Source organism: Uranotaenia lowii, chromosome 3 (genome assembly GCF_029784155.1).
Source record: "Uranotaenia lowii strain MFRU-FL chromosome 3, ASM2978415v1, whole genome shotgun sequence".
In the NCBI taxonomy this organism is placed as follows: Eukaryota; Metazoa; Arthropoda; class Insecta; order Diptera; family Culicidae; genus Uranotaenia; species Uranotaenia lowii.
The window spans coordinates 81,947,378-81,959,523 of record NC_073693.1 but is presented as its reverse complement, the minus strand read 5'-3'; the positions used below and the strand labels follow the sequence as shown (position 1 = coordinate 81,959,523).

Below are 12,146 nucleotides of genomic sequence, written 5' to 3'. Positions count from 1 at the left end.
CTTAGGTCTAGCACTTTTTTAAGAAGAGAAAAAGGTAGAAAGGGAAATAGGAAATTAATAAGAGTTTTAGGCAGAGATCGATAGCTTTTAGATAAAGATAAATTTCGAATATGCAGTCCAAATCTAGCAGAGCTAACACATCTCTTAAGAACGTTGGGTGGTTTCCATCGGGCCCGAAGAAAATCAATTTAAATTTATCGTCAAAAAAAATCCCTAATCAACAATTAGCGGGCTAAGAGAAATAACTGCTACTTTTATATTGAAAAATATTTTCATTTTCTCATAACCTGACATCTGGCATCCCTGCTCACGCGCGAAAGAAAAATGCATTGAACAGGCTTAATAATAATGAATTTTATCCCGAAACCAAAAAAAAAATTTAGCGTGTAGTTATCTGTCAAAATTTTCATCAAAACAGTGCACATTCCGGAAAGGATTGCGGATTTTTTCGACTGATTTATCGGAAGTTTTCGCGGCGCTATCGTCCAAAATGTGGTTTGAAATCCTGCCCTCGTTCGGCATCATCACCGTCATCCTGTCGGTACCCGGCTTCGCCATGTACGGACTGAATAAACTCACCCTGGATAATGTACGTTGGTTTACATAACATCATCCACTGAAGTCGATTGTTTACGTTCATGGATGGTTCATTGCTGTTTTTTTTTGTTTCAATCCGCAGGCCTACCGTCGTAACACCGATGAAAGATGGTCCCGAATCATGTACACCCGGGATATGCGTCTCACCGGAAGCCCCTACAAAAGCAATGTATGTTATCGAAAATTCCTAATACTTTGGATAACTTTAAACAATTTTCTTTATTTTCCCTTCCAGGGTCTGGAATCCATCCCGGATAAATAGGTGATTGATGATTTGTTACATAGATAATATCTGAATATAAATCGCTGGGAATAATTTTGTTTGGTACATGTTCTAATAACATATCCATAACTCATGAACTCTGATTTAGAACATAATTTCAAAATGTTGGTTTAAAATATTTTGGGAATTTAATCAAGCTTTCAAATTTAAATAGTTTGTGGCCGTACATTAAACCCTCCAAAGCATGAATTTTAAAATAGTTACAGCTATTACTGATGCAGTAAAATAATACCTACCATTTCAATTCGAGTAACAAACTGAACAGGTTTAAAGCCGTCGTTTGAATCAAATTTGACTCAAGACATTTTTATCAAACATTTTTATAAAAAGCGGAAGGGTAACGATGATTGATGTACATTATTTTTTTCTTAGAGTTTTTAAATCTATAAAGATATCAGCGATTTTCTCTATCGAGAAAATAATAAAAGAGTTTTCAGTCTAAAGCTGATCACAATTTGACTTCAAGTTATAGAAGACATCGGTCAGGCTTACTCGAAGAATTAGTAAAGCAATTGATGAGATTGGTTAACAACTCCTGCAAATCTTTAACACACGTCAACTTTGTGGAAAGAACCACCTGGCACGTGTAAACCAATTTCGGATATTTGTGTGAGTGAAACAATTTCTTTCTTACATAAAAAGCTTCCTACTATTCTCCCGACTATATTTATAGTTCACTATGGTTTTTTGCACATTTTCTGCCTGGTTTATTGTCAACATTAAATACATCGATCTGCTAGTCAGCAATACATAGTTACTGCCAAGAGACGAACCAGCCCAAGGCTGAAAGTCTCTATAATAAGAAAAAAAAAAAAAAAAATAGTTACTGCCCTCTCCATTAGCTATATTTCGCAGGTTGTTACAAAATATTCTTCCTAAATATATATATTTAGTATGTATATATGTGTGTGTGCTGTGTGTATGTATATATCAATGCTAACTTGTTTACTAGAATACGTTTCATTTTTAGTTTCTTTTTTTGTGGTTTCGGATACTAAAACTTTAGCACATTATTGTTTAGTTCACTTAAGACTCATACACTTATCCTGATGCTAGGTGCCTGGCAATATGAAAACCATCATTTGTTCATAAATATCTCATTTTTTTCAAATGATTGTGGCGCTGTCTTTTTATTCAGAAAATCAAAAGCACTCAAAGCAAATAAGATAAAAAATGTTTTAAGCCTTCTACTGTGCTTCAAATTCAGCCATTTCAAAGTTTTCGGTAATTAGACTTTTCGTCATTTGAATATCACTCCTATAGAAAACACACAATGATATTCAAACCACGAAAAGCTGTGGAAATCTTTGAATAATATTACTAGCTACCGATTTTAATACAAAGAGAAAGCTTGCAGCAACCAAACGCTTAAACATCGCACACAAACTGAAGTCCACCCTTTCATTGATGTTCTGTTCTAATTTTCCAAAAACGCTGGACTTGAGTTTTAACAATAGATATGTGGTTTCGGAATATGTATATGGTTCACCATTATATAGTAACAACAAATCTAATTTGTATTCAGAATTGACCAATGTGTCCGTTAAGTGGTTTCAACATTTAGTTTTCCTGTGTCTTTTTTCCTTTCTGGCAAAACAAACGCCTTTATTGTCGACTGGTTTTCGTTCATCGGTTACTCTTATATCAGAGTATAAGTATGCAGATAGATGTTTCCTTTTGCTGTTTAGATTATTGTCATAATTTTGTTTGAGTTTCAAATTATCATTAGGTTTTCAAGAAGTTTAACTTCCGCTAATATTGTCTTCGTTTATTTATACTCTTAGCGTGAAATATAATGAACACTCTAGTTTACATATGCATCAACTAGTTTCTGTTAATCTACAGGAAAAGCATATTTCATCAAAACTGATTCGAGTGATTAAGTAGAAAGAAATGCTAATCAACCTCCAATGTAAGTCGTTATTATCTATTACAAAAACAAACCATTGAATTCCAGGACACGTTTAATGTGATTTACAAAAGTTTCAACGCAGTTTAAATATTTAATATATCCCTGGAAACATGAAAGTTTTTTAATTTCCACGTTGAAAGGCGCAGTAAATTGAATGTGCAACTCATATAGCTCTCAAGAAATGATTTTTTATTTTCCCTTTTTATTTTTTAATTTTCATGTAAGTTTTTTCGTCAAGCTTCAAAACAGCCAAAATGTCATATCATTTTCATCAGAGCTATACGACATTCCCCTTAGTAACTCAGCATAGACGTAGGTGTGCTCTTCTAGCAATAATCTCCTTATAATTAGGCATGTACATTGAATGCTGGGTTTTTCTTGCTACTTTTTTCAATCTTTATTTTTTTGTTACAAAACATTGCATTTTTTTTTTATCTAGAGTAAGCGCCACTATTTCGGGATTTCTTAGAAAAAAAAACAAAGAGTGTTAGTGTGCTCAAAATTCCTTCGGAGTGTGCCAAATACAAATTATTCACACTTGAAGGTTTTTTCGACCATTTTTTCCTTCTATTCAATATTGTTTTTGTCTTTTTTTTTGTGTGTGTTTCATATAGTTTCATCTGAAATTTGAGAGTCGAGTAATGGTTAATTTTGTTTCACTTCCAGGGTGACATTTATTCTTCTGTATAACAGATAATAATAGTATATCAGATGTTTCTGTTATCAATTGTTTCTACTACTGATTCTATATATTCCCAATATCAAAAGCACAATAGTTTCTGCATCCTTACAGTATGGTTTCTCGAAAGTATCCTTCTAAGTTTTAGCTCAATGTTTTACAATATTTTTGTTATATTACAGCTTATCATCTAATCTCATTATATCATTAACACGGTTTTGTTCCAGTTGTATATGAAGAAATACATAAAATCTATCATTTTCACTATTAGATGTATGAGTTTTTGTCTGTGAGTTATTCAAATAATGCGTGTAGGGTAGATATTTGTTCCTATTGATAGTTAAATTTAATCTGTTCTCCATCGATAGCAATCTACACTAATTCTACCCATTTACCCAAATAGATGGCCAGATGTTGTGCATCAGTAACAAACATGTTGCAATCTGCCTCCAAAATGTGTTCATCATTTGATTCTACGTACTTTCTATGATACATACTGTCAAATTGATTTGTGTGCGTCTCTTTAAAAGTACTTTTTGAGGCAACACGGAGGCTTTTTTACGAACGCTATGAAAAACGAACAATTTAACTTTTTAAATTGATGATACAATATGTAGGATATAATTACTTCGTAACTTTAGAATCTTGCTGAAGAGCTCAAAACATAAAGAAACTAGAAGTTCTTTAAATTTCTCAAACATCTAAAAGCTAATAATTTAAAAAACTGAGGTGTCTACAAACGTAATCATAATTTCGATTAAAAAGCACCCTGAAAAGATATTATTCTGATTCATTTACGAGGACAAAATCTCAAAAACAAGTTAAAAAAATACAATTGACATAAATTAAAAAAAATCCATTTCCATTTATTCCAAAAATAAATTGAATCAGGTATGAATATTTCAATTTAATCAAAAAGTAAGGTTTGTTTATCTGTGAGGATGAACTCTTGTAGAATGAACGCTCTGTTTCGGTGTAATCTTGACGTTTCCATGCTTTCATCTGTAGGTTTGTTTATTTCGTTTATTTACCTAATATTTCTTCATACGCAGGCAGTTTTCTGTACTCGGCTGGAAATTTTGTAGTTTCGGATGTTGATTAGTTATTACCTGTGTAGTAATTAGGCAAAACTTTATGATTTATTGCGTTCATATTGCCAGTGTTTAGATGCTATATGCGGTCTCAGTGAATTGAGTGAAGTTCAAAACTACGAGATCGTATTATTTTCGCATGTAAGTTATGTTTTTAATCTTGAAAATATTTCATCCCTTTTAATCAATTTCCATACTAATATTTATTAATATGCTTCCAAACATTCGTGAATTATTTGTCTAATTAAATCATTACAACCATTCCAAGCTTATCCATGATACATTTAATGGTATTGCGTGATAACGGTTGTACCTCTGTCCGCGGTTTTCACATCAGCGGTATAGTGTTTGGCGGTATGCTATTTTGGCGGTTTACCATTTGGCAAAAGGACCTAAAACGCGACATGACAATTGGCGGTTTGGTCGATTTGGCGGTTTACCATTTGGCAAATGGTCTTGTTTGGCGGTGTTATATTTTGCGGTATGAGTCTTTCCGCGGTTTGTCTTTTTGGCGATATACAACATTTCGCGGTAAGATATTTGCTCAGAAATATATACTGAGCAAATGTTGTACCCAAATCTTTTTTCTGGTTTCGAGACGTAATGCGTACATACATCATTCTAGTTCGAAAGCGCCGCGTGAGGAGGCCTCTTGGTTTTGATCTACACTCAGGCAAATTCTTATTATAATTTTCATAAGATGCATCTTATGAACCGCTTTTTAGAGTGTAAAATAATGTTTCATAAGAGTCTTATGAAATTCTTTCAATTTTCATACGATGTTCTTATGAAAAATAGAAGTAACGGCATTGTGAAAAAATAATGAACATATTCATTCATAGCATCAGTTTTTTTCATCATCTAACAGTACGAAACAATCGCCAGTTCATAGTTATTATAGTTTTCCTTCAATGTTAAATGTTATTGCTATCTCCGGAATGGTAAGTCCGATTTGATGTTTTTGGTATGAACGTTTAATATATTAGTAAACAAAAATACATTATTTCTTTACTTTTCAGCAAGCTGATCGCCAAAAAACGAAAGGTCGAAGATTAAGATGCGGCAAAAAAAAACTGATGGAGCCTTCTGTTGATGCACTGCTGATGGTGACCATGAAGAATTTAGTTTTAAACAAATTTGGCAAACAATAAAGTGAATGTTTTCAGCATGAAATAACTAGATTTTTTCTTATTAGAAAGTGATTTACTGTTTCCATAAGAGTCTCTTATGAAAAGCAACAACCTCTCATTGAAGTAGGCGTTCATCTTCAGAATTCATTCGCGTCATAAGACAATCTTATGAATTTCATAAATTTTTCTTATGGCGCCACTTCATAAGAGAATCTTATGGCATACATAATAGTATTTTTCTGAGTGTACGTTTCTGAGACGGTCCCGTTTTTCTAGGTCTACTGAAAACCTAGGAAGGCCCCGTGTTTCTAGGTTTCCCAAAGCTAGGGACAATCCCCTAGCTCGGTCCGCAACGCGAAGCGTAAGGACCATACTTCACCGTAGTTCGAACGCGCAGCGTGAGGAGGCGGCCCCTTAGTTTTGAACTACGTTTCTGAGTCGGTCCCGTTTTTTCTAGGTTTACTGAAAACCTAGGAAGGCCCCGTTTTTCTAGGTTTACCCAAAGCTAGGGACAATCCCCTAGTCCGGTCCGAAACGCGAAGCGTAAGGACCATACTTCACCCTAGTTCGAACGCGCAGCGTGAGGAGGCGGCCCCTTAGTTTTGAACTACGTTTCTGAGTCGGTCCCGTTTTTTCTAGGTTTACTGAAAACCTAGGAAGGCCCCGTTTTTCTAGGTTTACCCAAAGCTAGGGACAATCCCCTAGTCCGGTCCGAAACGCGAAGCGTAAGGACCATACTTCACCGTAGTTCGAACGCGCAGCGTGAGGAGGCGGCCCCTTAGTTTTGAACTACGTTTCTGAGTCGGTCCCGTTTTTTCAGGTTTACTGAAAACCTAGGAAGGCCCCGTTTTTCTAGGTTTACCCAAAGCTAGGGACAATCCCCTAGTCCGGTCCGAAACGCGAAGCGTAAGGACCATACTTCACCCTAGTTCGAACGCGCAGCGTGAGGAGGCGGCCTCTTGGTTTCGATCTACGTTTCTGAGACGGCTCCATTTTTTTTCTAGGTTTACTGTAAACCTAGGAAGGCCCCGTGTTTCTAGGTTTACCCAAAGCTAGGGACAATCCCCTAGCCCGGTCCGCAACGCGAAGCGTAAGGACCATACTTCACCTTAGTTCGAACGCGCAGCGTGAGGAGGCGGCCTCTTAGTTTTGAACTACGTTTCTGAGTCGGCCCAGTTTTTTCTAGGTTTACTGAAAACCTAGGAAGGCCCCGTGCCCAAAGCTAGGGACAATCCTCGTAATTATGATTCATGGACTTTTGAACATTTGAAACAGACCGCGAAGTGACTCAGTTGCCAACTATCCATACCGCCAAATAGTCTTACTCGCAAATTGGGAGACCGCGTAATGTTACAAACCGCTGAAAGGCAAACCGCCAAAAGGGTCATATGCCAAATGAGAAACCGCCAAGTGTTACAAACCGCCAAATGATAAACCGCCAAACAGGTTCATACGCGAAATGTCATACCGCCAAAACGAATACCGCGAAATGGTTTACCGCGAGCTGTGATACAATCGTGATAACATTTCGTTTGATTTTTGAATTCGAATTTTCAGAGCGATGTCTTCACTTCTCATCACCATCAAAGATGAGCCAGTGGAGGATGACGGGCTCATGGAAGAAATTCCGGGATCGTACGATTCCATAACAATCAAAGAAGAAGATGCTTGGAAACAAAATTTGTATAATATGGACTCCGAGGATTCTGGTGAGAACGAACCCGATGAATCATCAACAGCAAGCGGTACGAAATCTTCAACTAACAATACGGACCAGGTTGATTCGAAAGAATCTGATAGGCCCGACTATATGAAACGGAAGCAAACAGTAAAAATGAAGATTAAGGTTAATAAGGACGCTGGGGAAACGTTCGAATGCGACATTTGCAAACTAGAAATAAAGAAAAAGTTTCGAACAAGACATCTCAAGTCCCACAAGTATCCGGTTTGCCAATTTTGCAACAAGAAATTCGTCCGGGAGAGAAATCTAGCTCTGCATCAAGCCACCTTCCACGGATACCTCAGTGATGAATGGGCCAAGAAAAATTATAAGAAATGGCCGCACCGTTGTGACCGCTGCAGTTTACATTTCCGATGCGTTGAATTCATCTGGTGCCACAAATGTAAAGGTACTGATGTGTCGAATTTCGATTGTAAGCTTTGTAATGTTAAATTGGACACCGAAGATAAACTAACGAAGCACGTGGCACAGAAACATAAAATTGAGGAAGAACTCCAAGATAAATTGAAGTACAAATGCTTAAAATGTGACAAAATATTCAGTAACAAAAGATTGTTTGAAAAGCACAAGCAAAAATGCGTTAATGATTTTGCTGAGATAACTGAAAGTCAATCGTCAGTTGATCCTGATATTGGGGCCAGTCCCCAGAGGAGGTTTCAGTGCTTGGAATGTGGGAAAAAGTTCCTGAAATATTGTCACCTCAATCGTCATCAGGCCACTGTTCACTTGAAAAGTGATAAAATTAATGAAGCTAAGGGAGGGGTTCAGTGTATCGAATGCGGAAAAAAGTTTCGCAAAAACTATAACCTCAACCGACACCGGCAAGCCGTTCACATGGGGATCAAACCGTTTGCATGTACAGAATGTGAGATGTCATTTACCGACAAACGTAGCCTGGAGCGCCATTTTGGCATTGTTCACGTGGCTAAACCCCGCCACGAGTGTGAATTTTGTGGAAAGAAGTTTTTCGATGGCACCTCGTACAGCTATCACCGTAAGCGGAAACACCCGAAAGAGCGAGCCGAACTGATGGAAAAACTAGGAGGACAACCATTACCATACAGGACCCTGTACTCGCTAGATGGTTGCAAGCTAGTAACAGAGTTCGAGTGTCCCGATTGCAGCAAAGAATTCGAAGATGAGGAGAAACTAGCGCTTCATAAGCCAGAGTGCCCAAAGTCAGTGAAACGTCTTTTACATTCTTAACTCTTAATTTGCAAACATTTACCTTAAGTGATCAACTAACAGTTGTCGGGTAGGATATGTATTCTATGAAATATTTGGTTATAAAGTAATTTCAAAGACAAGTTTAGATTTGATTGCTTAAATACGGCCTCTATCAGAGAGCAAAGATGACAACCCCTCATAGTTTGATATAACTTGGAGCTGAAAATTGAATTTGACAAACCTGAGAAAAGATTTAAGGCTTCTGCAAATGAGCAGAGCACTGGAAATTTTCAAACATCAAGCTTTAATGTTAAATAAAAAAAATCTACTCGTCAAGCTGTCGAAAGGTCACTTAGAGTATTTTGAGCAACATTTTTTTGTAATTTCATTTTTAAGTACTTAATAACAGTGCGTTCAATTTTTAATTATGGAATTTCAGAGCGCTGCCTTTATTTCAAAATAACATCAAGGAAGAACATAAAGAGGATGAGAGACCCATGGACGAAATTCCTGGATCGTACGATTCCATAATAATTAAAGAAGAAAATGATTGGAATCAGGTTTTGTATCATAAAGATGCTGCATATTTCAGTGAAAACGAACCGAAACAGTCATCCCCAGCGGCCCTTATGAATTCTTCAAAAAGCAATATGGACCAGGCTGATTTGGAAGAATCCGAAAAAGACAAGTATACGAATTCAGACTCGTTAGGAAAAGAGGATGCATCGGAAATCGTTGAATCTAATGCTTCGGGTTTTGACTGTATGCTTTGTAATGTTAAATTTGACAGTGAAGACAAACTGACGATGCACGTGGCACAGAATCATCAAATTGAAAAAAACCTAGACTCTGGTAATTTGAAAACTGATATAATCAAAACGAATGAAAAAAGATTCAAATGTACCGTTTGTGGGAGCACGTTCCGCAAAATTTATAATCTAAATCGACATGGACTTGCCGTTCATATGAATTTTAGACCGTATTCCTGTACCGAATGTCAGCAGAAATTCTCCGACAAACGAAGCCTGGAGCGTCATTTCGCTAGTCAACATGTTGGTAAGCCTCGGCACGAGTGTGAATTCTGTGGAAGAAAGTTTTACGACCCCAATACGTACCACCTTCACCGTAAACGAAAACACCCTAAAGAACGAGCAGAGCTTATGAAAAAATTAGGAGCGAAAGCATTACCATACCGGACCCTGTATTTGCTAGATGGTTGCAAGGTGGTTACAGAGTTTGAACGTCCAAATGAAGCTAGACTGACGATGCAAGTTACACAGGAACAACAAGGAAATGTTCAAGATAACTTGAAAGACGATTCAGAAATTTCTGTACCCAATGTTTTAGATTTCGAATGCAAGCTTTGTAAAGTTAAATTTGAAAGTGAAGACAAACTGGCGATGCACGTTGCACAGAAACATCAATTTGAGGAAACACTTGAAAATGCAACCTTCAAATGTCTAAAATGCGACGAAATATGTTGTGACAAAAGTTTGTTTAAAAAGCACCAACATAATTGTGTCAAATATTTAACAAATCACAATGAAAATCAGATGTCAGCGAAAGCTGACATGACTAATGATACCCAGAAAATGATTCAGAGCTTGGAATGTCAGGTAACAGCCCATTTGAAAAGTGATAAAGCCACCGCAGTAAAATATAAGTGTATCGAATGTGGGAAAAAGTTTCGCAGATATTTTAACCTTCGACGGCACCGTCTATCCGTTCATTTGAAGATAAGACCGTTTCCCTGTACGGAATGTCAAATGACGTTCACCAACAAACGTAGTCTGGAGCGTCATTTCGGTAGCCTACATGTGAGTATGCCGCGATATGAGTGCGAATTTTGTGGGCAGAAGTTTTACAGTAGCACGGCGTACCACGATCACCGCATGCAAGTACATCCGAAAGAGCGAGTCGATCTATTGGAAAAAACAGGGGGACAATCGTTGCCATACAGGACCCTATATTCGTTGGATGGTTGCAAGTTAGTCACATTATCCGAAAGTCCTGATGATTCGAATTTCAACTATGCTGCATTCGACATTGAAGATCAACAGACGGTACAAATGGCACAGAAACCTCAAATTGAGGAAAAACCGCAAAGAAATTTGGCGGATGCTTCTGAAACTTCTGAGAATGATGGTTCGAATTTCGACTGCAAGCTTTGTAATGCTAAATTCGTCTGTGAAAAGAAACTGTCGTTGCACGTGGCACAGATGCATCTAGTGGACGGAAAATTTGAAGATAACTCCAAATGTTTCAAATGTGGCAAAATATTCTCTCGAGAAAGATTGTTTGAAACGCACATGAAAAAATGCGCCCGATATTTTGAAATGATGGAAAACTCGAACGAAATTTACTCATCAGCGGATTCCGACATAGAGTGCTTGGAGTGTGGGAAAAAGTTCCCTACACAAACTGACCTGCATGAGCATCAGACCGCAGTCCATTCAAAAACTGGACTTGTTAGACAATTCAACTGCACCGACTGTGGAAAACATTTCGGCAAAATTTATAATCTTAACAGGCATCGGCGTGCCGTCCATTTGAATATTAGACCGTTTCCCTGCACCAAATGTCAGTTTAAATTCACCGACAAACGGAGCCTGGAGCGCCATTTTGCCTGCATTCATGTGGGAAAGCCTCGATATGAATGTGAATTCTGTGGGATGCAGTTTTACGAAAGCACCTCGTACCTAAAACACCGTAATCAAAAACACCCGAAAGAGCGAGCAAAACTGATGAAAAGTTTGGGAGTACGTACGCTACCCTACCGGACCCTATATTCGTTAGACGGTTGTAAACTGGTGGCCGAGTTCAAGTGTCCTGATTGCAGCGAACAATTCGCAGATGATGAAAAACTAGCGGACCACAAACAAGAGTGCACGAAATCAGTGAAAAGGTTTCTCTTGAATTCGTAACATTTACATGAAGTGAACAAGGTGTACATTATATTTCAGAAAATTTATTTTAATAAATTGTTCAAAGATACAGCTGACCAGATTTTGTTATGAAATACTTTTAATTATTCAAGGGTCATAAGGGTTTGTAGAGCACAGATGACAAATTCGATAGATATGGACAGATGAATAACGGGTGGCAACTAACATTTTCGGATTTTTTTCGAGTTCTAAGAACTGCACAAAAATCTCGGCAAAAAGTATACAGTACAACAGTTTAAAAGTGAAAATGTGGCTGCTTCCACTGATTACCATATCCTAAAATCCTGCTACTTAAACTACTCGCAAGCAAGGTTGTGGCAGACCAGCGAGAATTATGGGCACAAAAGAACTTTGTTCTCTTTCTTATGCCTCCAATGACAAAGATTTACTGAGCCAATGAGATGCCGCCAATAAGTTCAATTGTTCTCATCAGTACATTTGCAAGGCATTGAAAAAAGTTGGAATTAAGTGCCGAAAAAAGACAAGAGCCTCAGAATACACTGAAGATCTGATTTTGACTCTTAAATCCCAATGGCGCTGGATAATAAAAAAATATTCCGGAAAATGTTTGGTTTTGGACGACGAAAGTTACTTCCCTCTT

The 12,146-nt window shown here is 37.4% G+C and overlaps 2 protein-coding genes across 3 annotated transcripts; both read left to right on the top strand.

Annotated features, from left to right (window-relative positions):
- The first annotated feature begins 392 nt into the window (after positions 1-392).
- LOC129756653 (NADH dehydrogenase [ubiquinone] 1 alpha subcomplex subunit 1) lies at positions 393-913 on the top strand. The gene is made up of 3 exons (XM_055753580.1): positions 393-589; positions 680-766; positions 833-913. Exons 1-3 carry the CDS (start codon positions 491-493, stop codon positions 857-859), a joined length of 213 nt encoding a protein of 70 aa, XP_055609555.1. The 5' UTR covers positions 393-490; the 3' UTR covers positions 860-913.
- Positions 914-4,427: 3,514 nt separating this feature from the next.
- Positions 4,428-11,619, top strand: LOC129758532 (zinc finger protein 99-like). 2 transcript variants are annotated; one of them, XM_055756049.1, is made up of 3 exons: positions 4,428-4,703; positions 7,250-8,611; positions 9,040-11,619. In XM_055756049.1, the coding sequence occupies exons 2-3, from the start codon at positions 7,254-7,256 to the stop codon at positions 11,522-11,524; spliced, it is 3,843 nt and encodes a 1,280-aa protein (XP_055612024.1). In that variant the 5' UTR covers positions 4,428-4,703; positions 7,250-7,253; the 3' UTR covers positions 11,525-11,619. The 2 variants fall into 2 exon arrangements, with proteins under 2 accessions (XP_055612024.1, XP_055612025.1); XM_055756050.1 differs by lacking the exon at positions 4,428-4,703 and adding an exon at positions 5,355-5,503 and having other exon boundaries at positions 5,582-8,611.
- The last annotated feature ends 527 nt before the right edge of the window (positions 11,620-12,146 follow it).

What these genes read in the sequence shown, in the direction of transcription:
- LOC129756653 (XM_055753580.1), top strand. Translation starts at nt 491, where the DNA reads ATGTGGTTTGAAATCCTGCCCTCGTTCGGCATCATCACCGTCATCCTG. An exon ending in ATAAACTCACCCTGGATAAT is followed by an intron (nt 590 to 679) that starts GTACGTTGGTTT and finishes TTCAATCCGCAG; the next exon opens with GCCTACCGTCGTAACACCGA. An exon ending in GAAGCCCCTACAAAAGCAAT is followed by an intron (nt 767 to 832) that starts GTATGTTATCGA and finishes TTTCCCTTCCAG; the next exon opens with GGTCTGGAATCCATCCCGGA.
- LOC129758532 (XM_055756049.1), top strand. Translation starts at nt 7,254, where the DNA reads ATGTCTTCACTTCTCATCACCATCAAAGATGAGCCAGTGGAGGATGAC. An exon ending in CATAAGCCAGAGTGCCCAAA is followed by an intron (nt 8,612 to 9,039) that starts GTCAGTGAAACG and finishes ATGGAATTTCAG; the next exon opens with AGCGCTGCCTTTATTTCAAA.